This window comes from Lodderomyces elongisporus, chromosome 2 (assembly GCF_030384665.1).
Source record: "Lodderomyces elongisporus chromosome 2, complete sequence".
Taxonomy (NCBI): domain Eukaryota; kingdom Fungi; phylum Ascomycota; class Pichiomycetes; order Serinales; family Debaryomycetaceae; genus Lodderomyces; species Lodderomyces elongisporus.
Genome location: NC_083674.1, coordinates 1,879 through 15,854, shown reverse-complemented (window position 1 = coordinate 15,854; position 13,976 = coordinate 1,879). Strand labels below are relative to the sequence as shown.

The following is a 13,976-nucleotide window of genomic DNA, read 5'->3' as shown; positions in this document are numbered from 1 at the left end:
TGATTGGTTTCTTTTTTTTTTGTGGGGAACGGAGAGGGGCGGTCGAGGGAGAGATAATCAAACATGTAGCCTGTACAGGAGAAGCAAAAACAAAGTAGAAGCAAAGAGAATGAACAAAAAGTATTTAGAAAGCTGTTTAGAGATAAACAGAAACAGAATAAAAACAAAGGAGTATGCTAAAATTTCAAGAACCTACAAGATCTTATTGTTCATTTACGTAGTATAAATTTTTGTTTATTTTTTTTTTTCCGATTTTCTTTTTATTTTTCAAAGTGGTTTACATCCCATTGGTTATGCGTTAAAAAGAATTTGGAAAACAGAAAACAATACTTACATAAACTTACATTGTGTCCTCATGTGTTTTCCTTTCTTGCTTCCTTTCTCCCTCATTCCTTTCCCTTCCCACCTCTCTACCTTCCATGAAATAGCCGGTGCTTCTATATCCGATAATTAACTTTGAACCAGCTGTTTCTTTTTTTATTTTTTATTTTTACCTTTTTTTTTGTTTACCAATTCATCGATCTCAAAGAACTACAGCATACCACAGATAATCTATTATTGCTAATAATATTATTTCCATCGGCTATTTGTCTATTATATACACGGGATATCACATGTACACATTATATTCACTGAAGAGAAAAAATAATGGAAGAAAAAAAAAAAAAGAAATAATCTATCAATATCCATCAGCTTCACCTCTTTTCCTCCAAAAATCACTAACACCATGTAACACGCCATCTTTCATTCTCTTTATACCATTCATTGCTGTTAACGAGCCAGTCTCCATAAACGTATGCTTCTTAACCAGTAACTTTTCAAAAATACCAGGAAACTCATTGTTGAAAATCGTCAAGTTTTCACACATGACGTGTTCGGGAATCAATTGATGATGCAATCTGGGATAAGCAATGGCATCGAGCAAAGTAAAGTTTGCAAAATAAAGCCTGATTATCGCTTGCAAAACAGTATTGGTGATTCTACTACCACCAGCAGCACCAATAACCAAATCAGTTGTATTATTATGGGTGATGATTGTAGGCGCAGTCGACGATAATGGCCGTTTCCCAGGCTGGACAAAATTGTAAACTGAAGGAGTAAGGTTAAACGCATTGCTAGCATTTGGCTGTGAAAAATCATCCATCTCGTCGTTTAATATAATACCTGTATTGGGATCATACACCATTGAGCCAAACAACAAGTTAACTGTAGTAGTCATACCAACAGCATTATCATTTTCATCAACAATGGAGAAATGCGACGTGCCTTGAGGCTCAACAAGCTCATACTTGGGATCATAGTGCCTCCAAGGAAAAGTTGTGGAATCCGAATAACCTTGATTAGCATGCAATTCACTTATCCAATCGTGCTGCGAATATTTGGCAATGACTTTTGAGCGCTCTTGATAATCGCCCAATCGTGTTCTTACCGAACTTGACCATTTATAACTTTCAATCAACTTGTGATTGAACAACACTTTGTCATCATCATCATCATCATTATTATTATTATTAGTAACCGTAGACACATTGTGGAAGAAATTTAAACCTGCAACCAATGCCAAACCAGAAGAAACTCCATTACTAGTGTAGACAGAATACTCATTCAACTTGGACTGTATGGGAGATTCTACATTCACCTTGTAGTTTGCAAAGTCCTCTTTGGTAACAATACCGCCCCACTTGTCAATTGTCTCAACAAGCGATGTCACAATTGGCCCCTCTGGATCATAAAAGATTGCACTACTCCCATTTTGAGCAATCAACTCCAAGGTATTAGCGTAATTGGGTCTAGTAATCCAATCTCCCTCCTTAACCAATCGATCATGATCATCACCATCATCATGGCTATTGAAAATAAAATCCCAAGTCTTTCTCAAGCTGGGAACCTTTGACAAAACCAAGTCGTATTCAATACTAACAACTTTTTCAAACACTTTGGAACATTTCCACCCTTTGCGATTGAGTTCAACAACAGGCTGGATCAACTCACTCCAAGTCAAGTTCCCACTTCCGTGACGCTTGAACAATTCTTCAAGTCCTTTCAATTCTCCAGGAATAGCAACACTCAACCCACCAATCTTGCTCAAAACAAAAGAGCCATGGTACATCTCCTTGTAAGCTTTTTCAGGTGCCATTTCTCTGGCATCGATACTCAAAACTTCCTCTTCTTCTTCTAGCTCTAGCTCTCGCTCGTGACCTTTTTCAGTTCCTTTTCCTTTTCCTTTTCTAGTGCGTAAATGGTTTCGACTAAGGATAAAGCCACCACCGCCTATACCCGAACTATGAGAATTAATAGATCCAATGCACAATGCTACAGTGACTGCAGCATCAGCAGCATTGCCACCTCGAAGCAAAATATCTTTTCCCATTGTAGAGCAGAGTGGTACATCACTAGCAACCATTGCCTTTGATCCAACATGCAAATGCTCTTTAGATGGGTACAATGTAGGCTGACCAAGATTATCGTGAAGTGGATCATTGCCCTGAATTGCAATATATGGATCAGCTCGCTCGATAGTTGTAAATTGGTAAAGTGGGTTCAAGTAACGCCATCCTCTTGTTGTTGTTGCTGTTTGCTTCGAGTATCTCAAAAATGTCAATGCACAGAGTACAAATGGTAGAATCAATAACAATCTCTGCACTACTATCCTTGTATGACTCGTGTTCTTAATAAGTGGTTTCTCATCCATGGTTGGATAAAAGTCTGGGTATGGGTAAATGAAACTTTAATTTATTTCTGAATTATTTCTTTCTTATATTTTTTAGAAAAACTTTCACTAATTCTGAATTCAAACTAAAAACAAAAAAAAAAATTCGACTCTAACTCATAGATTGTTTATATTTCATTTACCAATTTTTGTTTTTGGTTTTTTCATTTTTTATTTATAACTTGTTTCGAAAATTAGCAAGCATATTAGTTATTGTGGCGAAAGATCTCAAGATACCACACTGCTGCCATTGCCACGGCCACATTTTACTGAAGATAAGCGCGATGTGCGCGGAAATGTGCATATTTGTCAGCAGCATCGTTGGTGTACACACTCGCGTCGCCTTTGTAACCACAAAAGTGTACGGCAATAATATACAACTCATATACAGTTAATACTCCATTAGTATACTAAAAATGATGCTCAAAAGTAAACTTACAATTACCATCTACAATTAAATCTTTTTTTTTTCCAAAAAACATAAAACACTACTTTGACTTTGTAAACCTATAATAACGGACTATCTTCCCTTGCACTTTGCAGTCCCGCTGCAGTTGTGTTTTCCTCAATTATACGATCAACAGCTTCTCTCTCCAATTCGTCACTCGCTGGAACACCTGTAAGTCCATTGGGAGCTTTCCCATTGAAGTATTCATAATAAATGCAAAGCGTCAAAAGAGTTCCTTGCAACAATGCCGCAACCAAGTAGCTTACCCACGAGCTCCAATGTGACCCTTTGGTAAACATCAAAGTCGCAGCAAACACAAATCCACCGGGCGTTTGAATGCACATCATACCGATTGACAAAGTGCCTGGATGCTTTAAATGGTACGTGGTGTTGATTTGTGGCACATACTTGACAACCGTCAATGCTGCCGAGATTAAACCATTGATATTGGCAATGGAATACAACACAGTCGAGGAAGAATTGAAACCAATCAAGAGCTCAACAAGCGAAACAACGCCATGGAGCATAACAATTTTGCCAACAACTTCGATCCTCGCATACTCGTGTTTATCTTGCTTGATTGAGTCTTTAGTTAGGACAAGGACAAGTACCAAGATCATAATGGCACAAACACATTGGATACCTATTTGGAACAAATTGAGTTGCGAGCTTATACAGTTAAAAGTGTTTAGTGCACCAATGTAACAACATTGTCTTGCCCTCGAGCTCACCAAAAAGATGTTTGTTAGTGTGAAGATGGAGCAACACGAACCTAGTAATAGAAAATTTGTAGATAAACCTTCGGATGTGCGTTTCAAGTAGATTCGCCTATATTGAGGTATATAACTGATGATTATGCCAAATGTGATTAGTATTGAAAAGGCAAAATTTACTGCCGAGGCGCCTTCAAAGACGGAGCAGTTGAGTGTATCCTCAGTTGTGCTGGCAAACATGGAATTGCTAGATGTGCGGGGGGGAAATTAGTTGTCGAAAAAGGTTGGAGTTGGTTTAAATAGATATGGATTGGAATTTAGATGATTGTGAGGTAGGAAAAGAAGCGTGGGGAGGGAGTACGAAAGAGGTTCGAAGGATGTGAGGAGGTGGAAAGGTTAATAGGTAAGAAAGTAGGAAAGTAAGAAGGAAAGAAGGAAAGAAAGAAAGAAAGAAAGTAAGAAGGGAAGGCAATAATCTTGACCGTAGACTCTTTGGGGAATTCGCGTCTCTCCTTTTCCTCCTCTTTCTCTATCTCTTTTTTATCTCTTTCTCCTCTCTTTTTCTGTTTCTTCCTGCCTCGTTTACGGTCCAATATTTTTTTATATTTGCGCGCAAAATTGCGTACATGTTTGCAACGAAACACAGAAAGGTAGACAGCCACAAGCTGGTATAAGTACCAAACACCTAACTTCACACATACATACAATCATACAAGCATATAAGCTGACAAGCTGGCAAGCTGGCAATCTGATAATCACCCATACACATCAAAGCAGATAATTTTACTCAAATGCGATGTCCAGCTGGGCGCTCAAGGCAACTAGAAAGAAGAATCACGATATAGTACCTGGCTCATCAAGGTTTGTTGCCAATGAATTGGATCTACTGTTTACTGAAGCGGCAGCACAGATAGATCGACATTACAAACAAACTTTAGACGATATTGATCAGGTAAAACGATTTACAAAACAGGTTTTAAATGGCACAATTGATTTTAGCCTGCTTAGATCTATAGACGCAGGTAATCCTTACGCTTCTCCAATAAAGAGTGCTTCAGGAACTAGAAAGACACCTTCAATATTGACACCTGTACCATTCTCTGTTGATTTGCCACTGCCGAGAAAGCCGTTGAATGGTACTGCCATTAACACTATTGATAAGGAGAAACTGAATATACAACCAAGTGGGAAAGGAAACGGAAACGGAAATGGAAATGGAAATGGAAATGGAATTAGGAATGGAAACGAGGATGTGAATGTGAAAGGGAATGTGAACTCGGTTGAAGATGATCCACTTTTTGAGGTACCCGTGGTGTCTAAGAATGCAGAAAACACTAAGAGTATAAAAGGAGAAGTCATAGAAAGTTTCAAAACTGAGCCTGGAAGTTCGAATTTGACAAATATAAGTAAAACGCCATCACAACCACATACAATAGGAGAATCAAAACCAAAATCAGTAGCAGAGCTGATACCAATACTGCATCCACCACAACCACCACAATCACCACATCCGCTAAAACCACTAGAACCAACACAGCCAACACAGAGTCATGTTTCTGAAGCGTTTCCAAAATCACCACATCCTCAATACTTGGAAAAGTCAAGAAGTATTTTAAACGTGTTTTCAGTTCCCAAAACTCCTGCGCGATATATTGAGCCAGATTCAGACAACTCTTTCCAAACCATCAGAAAAACAATTCCTAACAGATACAAAGAGCGATCTTCATTTTTTAGAGACATTGAACTTAGAGAGAGGGAACAAATGCAGAAAAGAGAAAGCCACTATACAAAAGATGGGCAAACCCAACATCAACGTAGTTCAATATTTGTTGCATTGCCTACACGAGAATCACTCCTCTCGCGCCATGAGCAAAGAGAAGTAAACAGCTTTCCTAGCTCAAAAACAAGTGCAAGGGACATTACTAATAACGGTGTCAATCTTGATGCTAGTGTCAATAACGGTGCCAATCTTAATCCCATAGCCACTGCTTCGACCCATCACGAACAACAAGGATTACCACTGCAAAAGCAAGGGATGATACAATCACGGAACGTTGAACAAATAAACAAGGATCAAATCACAGATCGTCACATCCAACTTGATGAAGATACCCATGAGGAGGTCTCTGTTGTCCATGAGAAGGCTTCTTTCATGGATGAAGACGAGGAAGAAAAAGAAGAACAAAGAGAAGAACAAAAGGAAGAAGGTGCTTCAACGTTTAAACAAATGCATGATCCCCCTAGCTTTCAATCGAGTCCCGAAAAAGAAGCGCTTTTCAGTTTGGTTCCTTCAAGAAGCTTCACCACTGAACTACAACCCACACTCAATGTATGGGAGAGCATTAGTCGGTTCCGTTCACTATCTCCGAAAAGGCTGCCATCTCCACAAAAACAAATCAACCAGCAGCAACAACAGCAACAACAGCAACAACAGCAAATGCAAAAACAAAAACAAAAACAACAACAACAATTGAAACCCCAAAAACAATCTCCCAAACGACCAGTATCACCTTATAGGTTACCTACTTTGGAAAATACAAAGCCCAATCTATCTGTTTTAACCAACTCACCGAAAAGGATTCGGTTAACGCCAGAAGCACGCTTGGAGAGGTTGACGTCACCTACTGCATCTAGTGCAGCCAAAGATCAGAGAAGGCAGTTGAAGCTGGAAGGTAAAAGAGAGCGCAACCGGTTTTTGACCACCTCTTTAAAGCAAGAAAATTTCAGGAACGGCAAGGAGGGAACTGGAGAGAAACAAAATGAGACGCGCTTGATGCCAAAATATGACTACCTTTCATTACCAAGATCTACTAAAAAGTCTACCACTGAAAAGAGAAACGAGGCTGCAGCTGTGAAACAGCGACAAAAATTGGTTGTTAAAGTTGATCATTTGCGCAAGTCCGAATCTGAAAAACGATTTGAAATAAACCAAAACAGTGTTAATGGCGTAGACAAGAATAACAATGATAATAACAAGCTTCACGTGCAGTCGCATCCACATCCACATCCACAAGTACAATCACAAGCACAAGCACAATCACTTTACCCTCTTCAAACACCGAAAAAGATTACACCACACAGTTTACCATTTATTGCCTCGGATGATGATCAAAATCAAGGGCAGATCCTTCAACCCTGGGGTACTTCCCCAGAACTTCGCAAGCTTGCCATGGCAAACAAAGAAACTAGTCCATCAGAGTTTTTCCCATCTCGGCCAAAAGTTGACTTGAAAGCAGTGTTCAACAGGTCGTATCATGAACCTCAATCGCCTGCACCAACTCCAACTAAGCAAGCCAAGTAGCTGCAATTATTGTTTTCGCGATTGCAAAGCAATGTCTTTATTCCATTTGGAAGTCCACTCGGCAACATCGGATTTGGGAACAACAAACAATTTCAATGCATTGTCAAACAAAGGAGCCTTGGGGCTTTCTTGCAGAAGAATTTGGTTGAGCTCCATTTTCTTACCAACTTTAATTAACCCACCACTAGTGGTTTCCATAAAGCAATCCAATGTCTTGACATGGAAGTTTTTGTGCTTGCCTTCAAACCATTCAACCGGTCGGTTGAGCACCATTTCAAGAATCTCCAATGGTGTAGTGAGTTCACTAATTTCAGCAATAAAGTCAAATTCGTCTGTGGTGGGGTACAAAACCAAAGCCGGGAATATCAATTGCGATTGGTAATCTGTTGGATCCTCCAATGTGAGTTTGGCACTTTTAAGCATTTCTGGTGGATTTTTAGTTCTTACTATTTCATAGTGTCTTAATTTTATACTGTTTTCCAATACTGCCTGTTTCAATTGTTTTTCTTTTTCTTCTTTTTCTCTTTTGATGAGTTGGTCCTTGATTTGTTTTTGTTTATTCTCCACTTGACTCAATAATGTTGTCAAATCTTGGCTATCGCTAAAACTCAAACCATAGGTTAAAATCTGTTTTGCCTCTTCGAATTTCTCAATTGCAAAGAAAGCTTTTCCGGCTCTGAAACATGCCTTGACATTTTTTTCGTCAAGTGTGAGCACTCGCTTGCAATCTTCAACACATTTACGATAGTTTTTAAGCTCCAAGTTGCATGCGGCTCGGTTCAAGTACAAGGACTTGGTAATGTCATCAACCCCGCAATCGACTTCGAGTGCCTTGTTGTAGTATTCTATTGCATTATGGTATTGCTTTGCCTTGAAACAATCGTTACCTTGGTTTTTGAAGTTTGTAGCAATCTCGTCTGGCTCTCCATCATAAGCCAAAGATTTCAATGCTTCAACACCGATATTTTCTCCGCCTTCTCCATCGGTTTCATCGAGCTTTGTCATGAAAAATGGTAATCGGTTCAACTCTTCCATCACCTCATCGGTGGTCTTGTTGGCAAATTGTGATATTTGTGGTGGTAATGCCGGTTCTCCTGCTTTGGGGACATACTTGCGGGTCTCCCATTGCGATACACGAGGTTGTTCCTCCTGGCTCATCTTTGTATCTTTAATGTTGAGTAAATAGAGGTTTAGGGTATTTGTAGATGTATAATTCGTTGTGAATGTATATCCTAAAAGAGATTATGCGTGAGAGAGTGAGTGAGAAGACGAGATAATCAGTGAGTGAGAGAGTGAGGGAGAGAAGATGTGTGTGCGCGCAAGATGAGATCATTACAAAATATCATCTCAGACTTTTAATTCCAAATATTTTAACAAATCCCCATGACTTGCTGAGCTACAAACACTTTTGTGATTTGTACAATCCCCTTCTGTTCTTTTTCTCTTTCTCTTTCTTTCTGTTTTTTCTTTTATTAAGTCTATCAAAAGTATTGGGTGTATCTACCTACAAATACAGAGTCTTCCAACTTGTGCCTGCGCTCTTCCTGAGGCGGGTTGGCACACCACATGGGTAAACCCCAGCTAAACATCGAAATGATACTGCAAACTGTAGAGAACCACAAAAGTGTGAACCAAGTTGCCCCTCTTTCAAAGCGCACACCAAAATCATCCAATTTTTGAGAAACCTCGTTTTTTGTAATCAACAACAAGTTTGTAATGACTGACGAGCCAATGATTGAGCTAAGACACGCCATCACTGAAACGACTGCTAGTGCATGTAGCACAACATTTGGGATCTTGCTCAAGTCCCTCTCATTGCCTCTGTTTGAATAGATAACCAATGTACTGAATAGTAGTACGAGCTCAGCACAGCACAGGAATATTACTCCATTGAGAGCCAACGTCAATCGATTAGTACGTTTATCAATCGCTTGATCGTATTGCGAGTTTTTCAGTACTTGTGTCTCGTATGCATAGGCCAAAATACTCTCGAGTCCCATTGCTTGCAACTGTAATCGATAGTCAAGGGTGTAATGTGTCTTTTTCGTACATGTCAAAACTTCGTTTTTCTTTTTCTGTACAACTTTCCCATTTCTGCCAATTACATTGTATGTGTCGTAGTCGCCAATACACCATGTCCACAAGGTTGATGTGCAGTATTGTGGCGCACCAGCAACTTGTGCCTCTGCGTAGTCAGTTAGCAATTTGATCTCACTATTCGTTAAACTGTCTCCCATAGGTGCATACCCTGAGTCAGTTTCTCCCAAGATGGAGGATGCAGAACTCACAGAGTTGCGTAGCGAGTTGTAGAGCCCATTGGACACTTCCAAATGCGCAGTATTGATTCTGGTCATGTATAGACCATTATTGAACACGGGCCCAATAAGGGCAACTAAGCCAAACACAAATGCTGAGCATAGACTTGCTAAGCGAACAAATAAAAGAAACCGTTCTAGTTTGGAAAGGTTTTTTAATGATTTTGCAACTCTGGAAATCAGGTACTTGATCTGCATCAGTCTGTAAAAGGAAGGGTCGGGATTAATGTGTAAAGAGTGAAAAGGACGTAGCGTTGAGAGAAAAAATGTGTGTGTGTGTGTGGTAGTAAAAAAAAGAATGATTCTATCGGTTTAACTGCTGTTTATTTAGTAAGTTGATCCAGTTGGCTGGTTTGTTTGTCTGTTGTCTGTTGTTTGTTGATCAATGATAATATGTTGATTATCTACAAATTCCTTATCCTCTTGTGATCCTAGATTTCTTTTTTTGCGCTTTTTTCTTTTCCTTAGCGCGGAATTTTTTACAAAGGGGGGAGAGATAGAGATAGAGAGAGAAAGGGGGGATAGAGAGGGTGTCGTGGATTTAATTCTACAGTGCTGAAGGAAAAGGAGCATAGAGTGATTAATTGATGAGAAGCGTGGGGAGAGCTCGTGTCATATAATACACACGCGCGCGCTTTATAGACGAGGGGGTTGGGAAAGAGGAATAGTTAAATTAATGCCCACGTTTTACTTTAAAGGTTTTTGCCAGGTTCTTTGGCTTTTTTCATTTGTTTTGAAACTCAAAACCATACAGGAATTGGTTTCTACTTGTTTCTGCTGTTCTTTTGTTTTTTTAAAATTTCTTCTTCTCTTTTTTCAACAAAGAATAAAAAAATTAATAGCAGTAAAAGAGTTATTGAAAGTAATTTTAAAGACTACAAAAGAAACCCTGTTTCCTCGCAACGGAAACCCATTTTTCCCCTTTGGCCCCTTTCCCCTCCTTTCCCTCTTCTGTCTATACCATGGACTCTAACAAACTTTAATTCTAATCCAATATGGTGTCGTGGTCAAGAATTCTCAATCCTAGTTTGTTGCTTGTTCCACAATCTGTATATCAAGATGTTTCAACTCCGCAACAAGCTTCAGTTGAACAGTACAACGTGATCAAATATCTCGGAGGAAGTGCTCCGTATATCCAGCGTGAGGGTTATGGCATATCTACCAATTTCCCCAGTACATGTTCGATTGAGCAAGTGCAGATGATTTCAAGACACGGCGAGAGGTTTCCTTCCAAAGGTGATGGTGTTGCTTTCGAAAAAGTATTGACCAAGTTTCAAAAATATGGCGAATTCAAAGGCGACTTGTCCTTTTTAAATACATACCAGTATTTTGTTACCGATAGTGATTACTATGAGAAAGAGACGAGTCCCGAAAATTCAAAAGGTCCATATGCCGGCACTACGAATGCGTTTAGACACGGTGTTTACTTCGCAAATAGATACAAGGACTTGTTCAATGGTGAGACCTTGCCTGTGTTTACCTCAAACTCTGGTAGATGTTTTCAAACAGCCAACTTTTTTGCTAGAGGTCTTTTAGGTGATGACTATGATGATGGTGCAGATGGTGCTGGTGCGGATGGTGCTGGTGATGGTACAAAAGTCAAGTATGTGGTTATTGATGAAGATCCCAAAATGGGTGCAAACTCCTTAACTCCAAGGTATGCGTGCAAGAGTTTGGACAACAATGCCAATCTGGACTTGATTGCAAGCTATGACAAAACTTATCTACAAGATATATTGACTCGTTGGCAGGTGGATAACCCTAGTTTGGATTTGACTTTGGACGAAGTTTCTTCGCTCTTTTTATGGTGTGCATTTGAACTTAATGTCCGAGGCCAATCACCCTTTTGTCTGTTGTTTACCAATGACGAGTTTATAAAAAGCGGGTACCGCAATGATATTGTCAACTACTACCAGATAGGACAGGGAAACAATTTGAGCACTACCGTTGGCTCTCCCATGGTTGAAGCTTCTTTGAAGCTTTTACAAGAAGAGTCTGATACAAAGACATGGTTATTTTTTACTCACGATACAGATATGGAGTTCTACCTCTCCTCCATGGGATTGATCAATCCTGAATCGGATATACCAGTAGACCAAGTCCCGTTCCCCAACCCATATAACGCTGCTGAGCAGTTCCCGCAAGCTGCAAGAACATATTTGGAAAAGTTTAATTGTGGCGGCCAAAAGTATATCAGATTCATTATGAACGATGCTGTAGTGCCATTCCCTGGGTGTAGTAGTGGACCAGCGTTCATGTGCGCTTTAGATGAATTCGTCAGTATTGTTTCTGATCGAATGTCAAAGGTCTCTTTCCAAGAGCAGTGTAATGCGTCAGGACCGCTGCAATTGACATTTTTCTGGGACTATAAACAGCAAGAGTATAACGCGCCATTAATAGACCAGTAATATATTACAAGACATTTTGTGGCATAACATTTGAGGCTTTTGGCTTCATTTCCAATTCTTTAAGAACTCTATTTTTATAAAATAAAAGGATAAATGTATGTATACGATTAATCCCTTTTGTAAGCTCCAGCTCGTCTAGATTAATTAAATGAATATAATTTCGCTACCACGTGTTATTTTCTTTTTTTCTTTTTGTTGATCTTGAGTCCAGAACATTACTATTCGGCAAAAAAATAAAAAAGGAATAAATAAAGAAATTAATAAAATAAAAAATAAAATAAAAATAAAATAAAAATAAAATAAAAAATAAAAAATGAGTGAAAAAAAACTGAACTGAAAAATTGAAAATTGAAAATTGAGAGTGAAAAAGTGAAAAAAAAAGGGAAAGAAAAATTTTTGCCAATCGTTCGCGATCCTTACATCCTTGTCAAGTACTTTACCTTCAATTCAACAGCAATGTTTCAAAGAATTCAAAGTCTCTTGCCAAGACGTTTGGCACTTACCTCCCGTCCTTTGTTGACTAGAGGATACGCTGCCTACAACCGTACCAAGCCACACGTTAACATTGGTACTATTGGTCACGTTGATCATGGTAAAACCACCTTGACTGCTGCCATCACCAAGGTTTTGGCTGAAAAAGGTTACGCCAACTTCTTGGACTATGGTTCAATTGATAGAGCTCCAGAAGAAAGAGCCAGAGGTATCACCATCTCTGCTGCTCACGTTGAGTACGAAACCGACAAGAGACACTATGCCCACTCTGATTTGCCAGGTCACTCCGATTATATTAAGAACATGATTACCGGTGCCTCCCAAATGGACGGTGCTATTATTGTTGTTGCTGCCACCGATGGTCAAATGCCACAAACCAGAGAACACATGTTGTTGGCTAGACAAGTTGGTATCCAAAACTTGGTTGTCTACGTTAACAAGGTTGACACCATTGATGACCCAGAGATGTTGGAATTGGTTGAAATGGAAATGAGAGAATTGTTGTCGCACTATGGATTTGACGGTGAAAACACCCCAGTCATTATGGGTTCTGCTTTGTGTGCTCTTGAAGGTAAGAAGCCAGAAATTGGTGTTGAGTCCATCAACAAGTTGTTGGATGCTGTTGACGAATACATTCCTACCCCAGAAAGAGATGCTGACCAACCATTCTTGATGCCAGTTGAAGATGTCTTTTCCATTTCCGGTAGAGGTACTGTTGTTACCGGTAGAGTCGAGAGAGGTTCATTGAAGAAGGGTGAAGAAGTTGAGATTGTTGGTGAATTCAGCTTCAAGGCTACTTCAACCGGTATTGAAATGTTCAAGAAGGAATTGGACGCTGCTATTGCCGGTGACAACTGTGGTATCTTGTTGAGAGGTGTCAAGAGAGACGAAGTCAAGAGAGGTATGGTTTTGGCCAAGCCAGGTACTTTGAAGTCCCACAAGAAATTCTTGGCATCGATCTATGTCTTGACCACTGAAGAAGGTGGTCGTAAGACTCCATTCGGTGAAGGTTACAAGCCACAATTGTTCTTTAGAACCTCCGACATCACTGCTGACTTTAGCTTCCCAGAAGGTGAAGGTGTTGACCACTCTAGAATGGTTATGCCAGGTGACAATGTCGAGATGGTTGGTACTTTGATCAAATTGGCACCATTGGAATTGAACCAACGTTTCAACATCAGAGAAGGTGGTAAGACTGTTGGTACCGGTATGGTTACCAGAATCATCGAGTAAGAGATGTAAATAACTTTTGTATATAAGGATTAAGAAAGAATATATATTCGTAAATTTTTTTTTTTTTTTTGCTTTTTTGTTTTTCTGCGTTGAAAATGAGATTTGAAATATTAGAGGTTAAAGAAAAGAAGAATGCTAAGTGAGTAGAATGACCTCTGGTTATGGATTGATTCAAGTTTGTTGGTGTAACACAATGTCTACTCTTGTAGCTTAAGGTGCAACATTTGTTGTGTAAACTTTGATGGATGATGGAAAGAGTTACAAATGTAACGAACCAAGTGGAATGGCACTAATGAAGTTGTATATTTTGATCAAGTATATCCAACTTTTAGATGTAAATGTTCAGAAAAACTTAT

At 39.3% G+C, this 13,976-nt stretch overlaps 7 protein-coding genes across 7 annotated transcripts; 3 read left to right on the top strand and 4 right to left on the bottom strand. All coding sequences in view use genetic code 12, as the record gives it.

Annotated features, from left to right (window-relative positions):
- Positions 1-679: 679 nt before the first annotated feature.
- PVL30_001301 (uncharacterized protein) lies at positions 680-2,692 on the bottom strand (the record flags this gene model as incomplete). The annotated part of the gene is made up of 1 exon (XM_001526450.2): positions 680-2,692. The coding sequence occupies one exon, from the start codon at positions 2,690-2,692 to the stop codon at positions 680-682; it is 2,013 nt and encodes a 670-aa protein (XP_001526500.2).
- Positions 2,693-3,217: 525 nt separating this feature from the next.
- Positions 3,218-4,111, bottom strand: PVL30_001300 (uncharacterized protein; the record flags this gene model as incomplete). The annotated part of the gene is made up of 2 exons (XM_061119217.1): positions 3,218-3,744; positions 3,958-4,111. 2 exons carry the CDS (start codon positions 4,109-4,111, stop codon positions 3,218-3,220), a joined length of 681 nt encoding a protein of 226 aa, XP_060975200.1.
- A 556-nt stretch (positions 4,112-4,667) lies between these two features.
- On the top strand, positions 4,668-7,172 carry PVL30_001299 (uncharacterized protein; the record flags this gene model as incomplete). The annotated part of the gene is made up of 1 exon (XM_001526448.2): positions 4,668-7,172. The coding sequence occupies one exon, from the start codon at positions 4,668-4,670 to the stop codon at positions 7,170-7,172; it is 2,505 nt and encodes an 834-aa protein (XP_001526498.2).
- A 6-nt stretch (positions 7,173-7,178) lies between these two features.
- On the bottom strand, positions 7,179-8,330 carry CNS1 (HSP70/90 co-chaperone; the record flags this gene model as incomplete). Its single annotated transcript, XM_001526447.1, has 1 exon — positions 7,179-8,330. The coding sequence occupies one exon, from the start codon at positions 8,328-8,330 to the stop codon at positions 7,179-7,181; it is 1,152 nt and encodes a 383-aa protein (XP_001526497.2).
- A 323-nt stretch (positions 8,331-8,653) lies between these two features.
- Positions 8,654-9,685, bottom strand: ECM7 (Calcium uptake protein; the record flags this gene model as incomplete). Its single annotated transcript, XM_001528756.2, has 1 exon — positions 8,654-9,685. The coding sequence occupies one exon, from the start codon at positions 9,683-9,685 to the stop codon at positions 8,654-8,656; it is 1,032 nt and encodes a 343-aa protein (XP_001528806.2).
- Positions 9,686-10,482: 797 nt separating this feature from the next.
- Positions 10,483-11,895, top strand: PHO5_2 (acid phosphatase pho5; the record flags this gene model as incomplete). Its single annotated transcript, XM_001528755.2, has 1 exon — positions 10,483-11,895. One exon carries the CDS (start codon positions 10,483-10,485, stop codon positions 11,893-11,895), a length of 1,413 nt encoding a protein of 470 aa, XP_001528805.2.
- A 456-nt stretch (positions 11,896-12,351) lies between these two features.
- TUF1 (translation elongation factor Tu) lies at positions 12,352-13,620 on the top strand (the record flags this gene model as incomplete). The annotated part of the gene is made up of 1 exon (XM_001528754.2): positions 12,352-13,620. One exon carries the CDS (start codon positions 12,352-12,354, stop codon positions 13,618-13,620), a length of 1,269 nt encoding a protein of 422 aa, XP_001528804.2.
- Between the last annotated feature and the right edge of the window lie 356 nt (positions 13,621-13,976).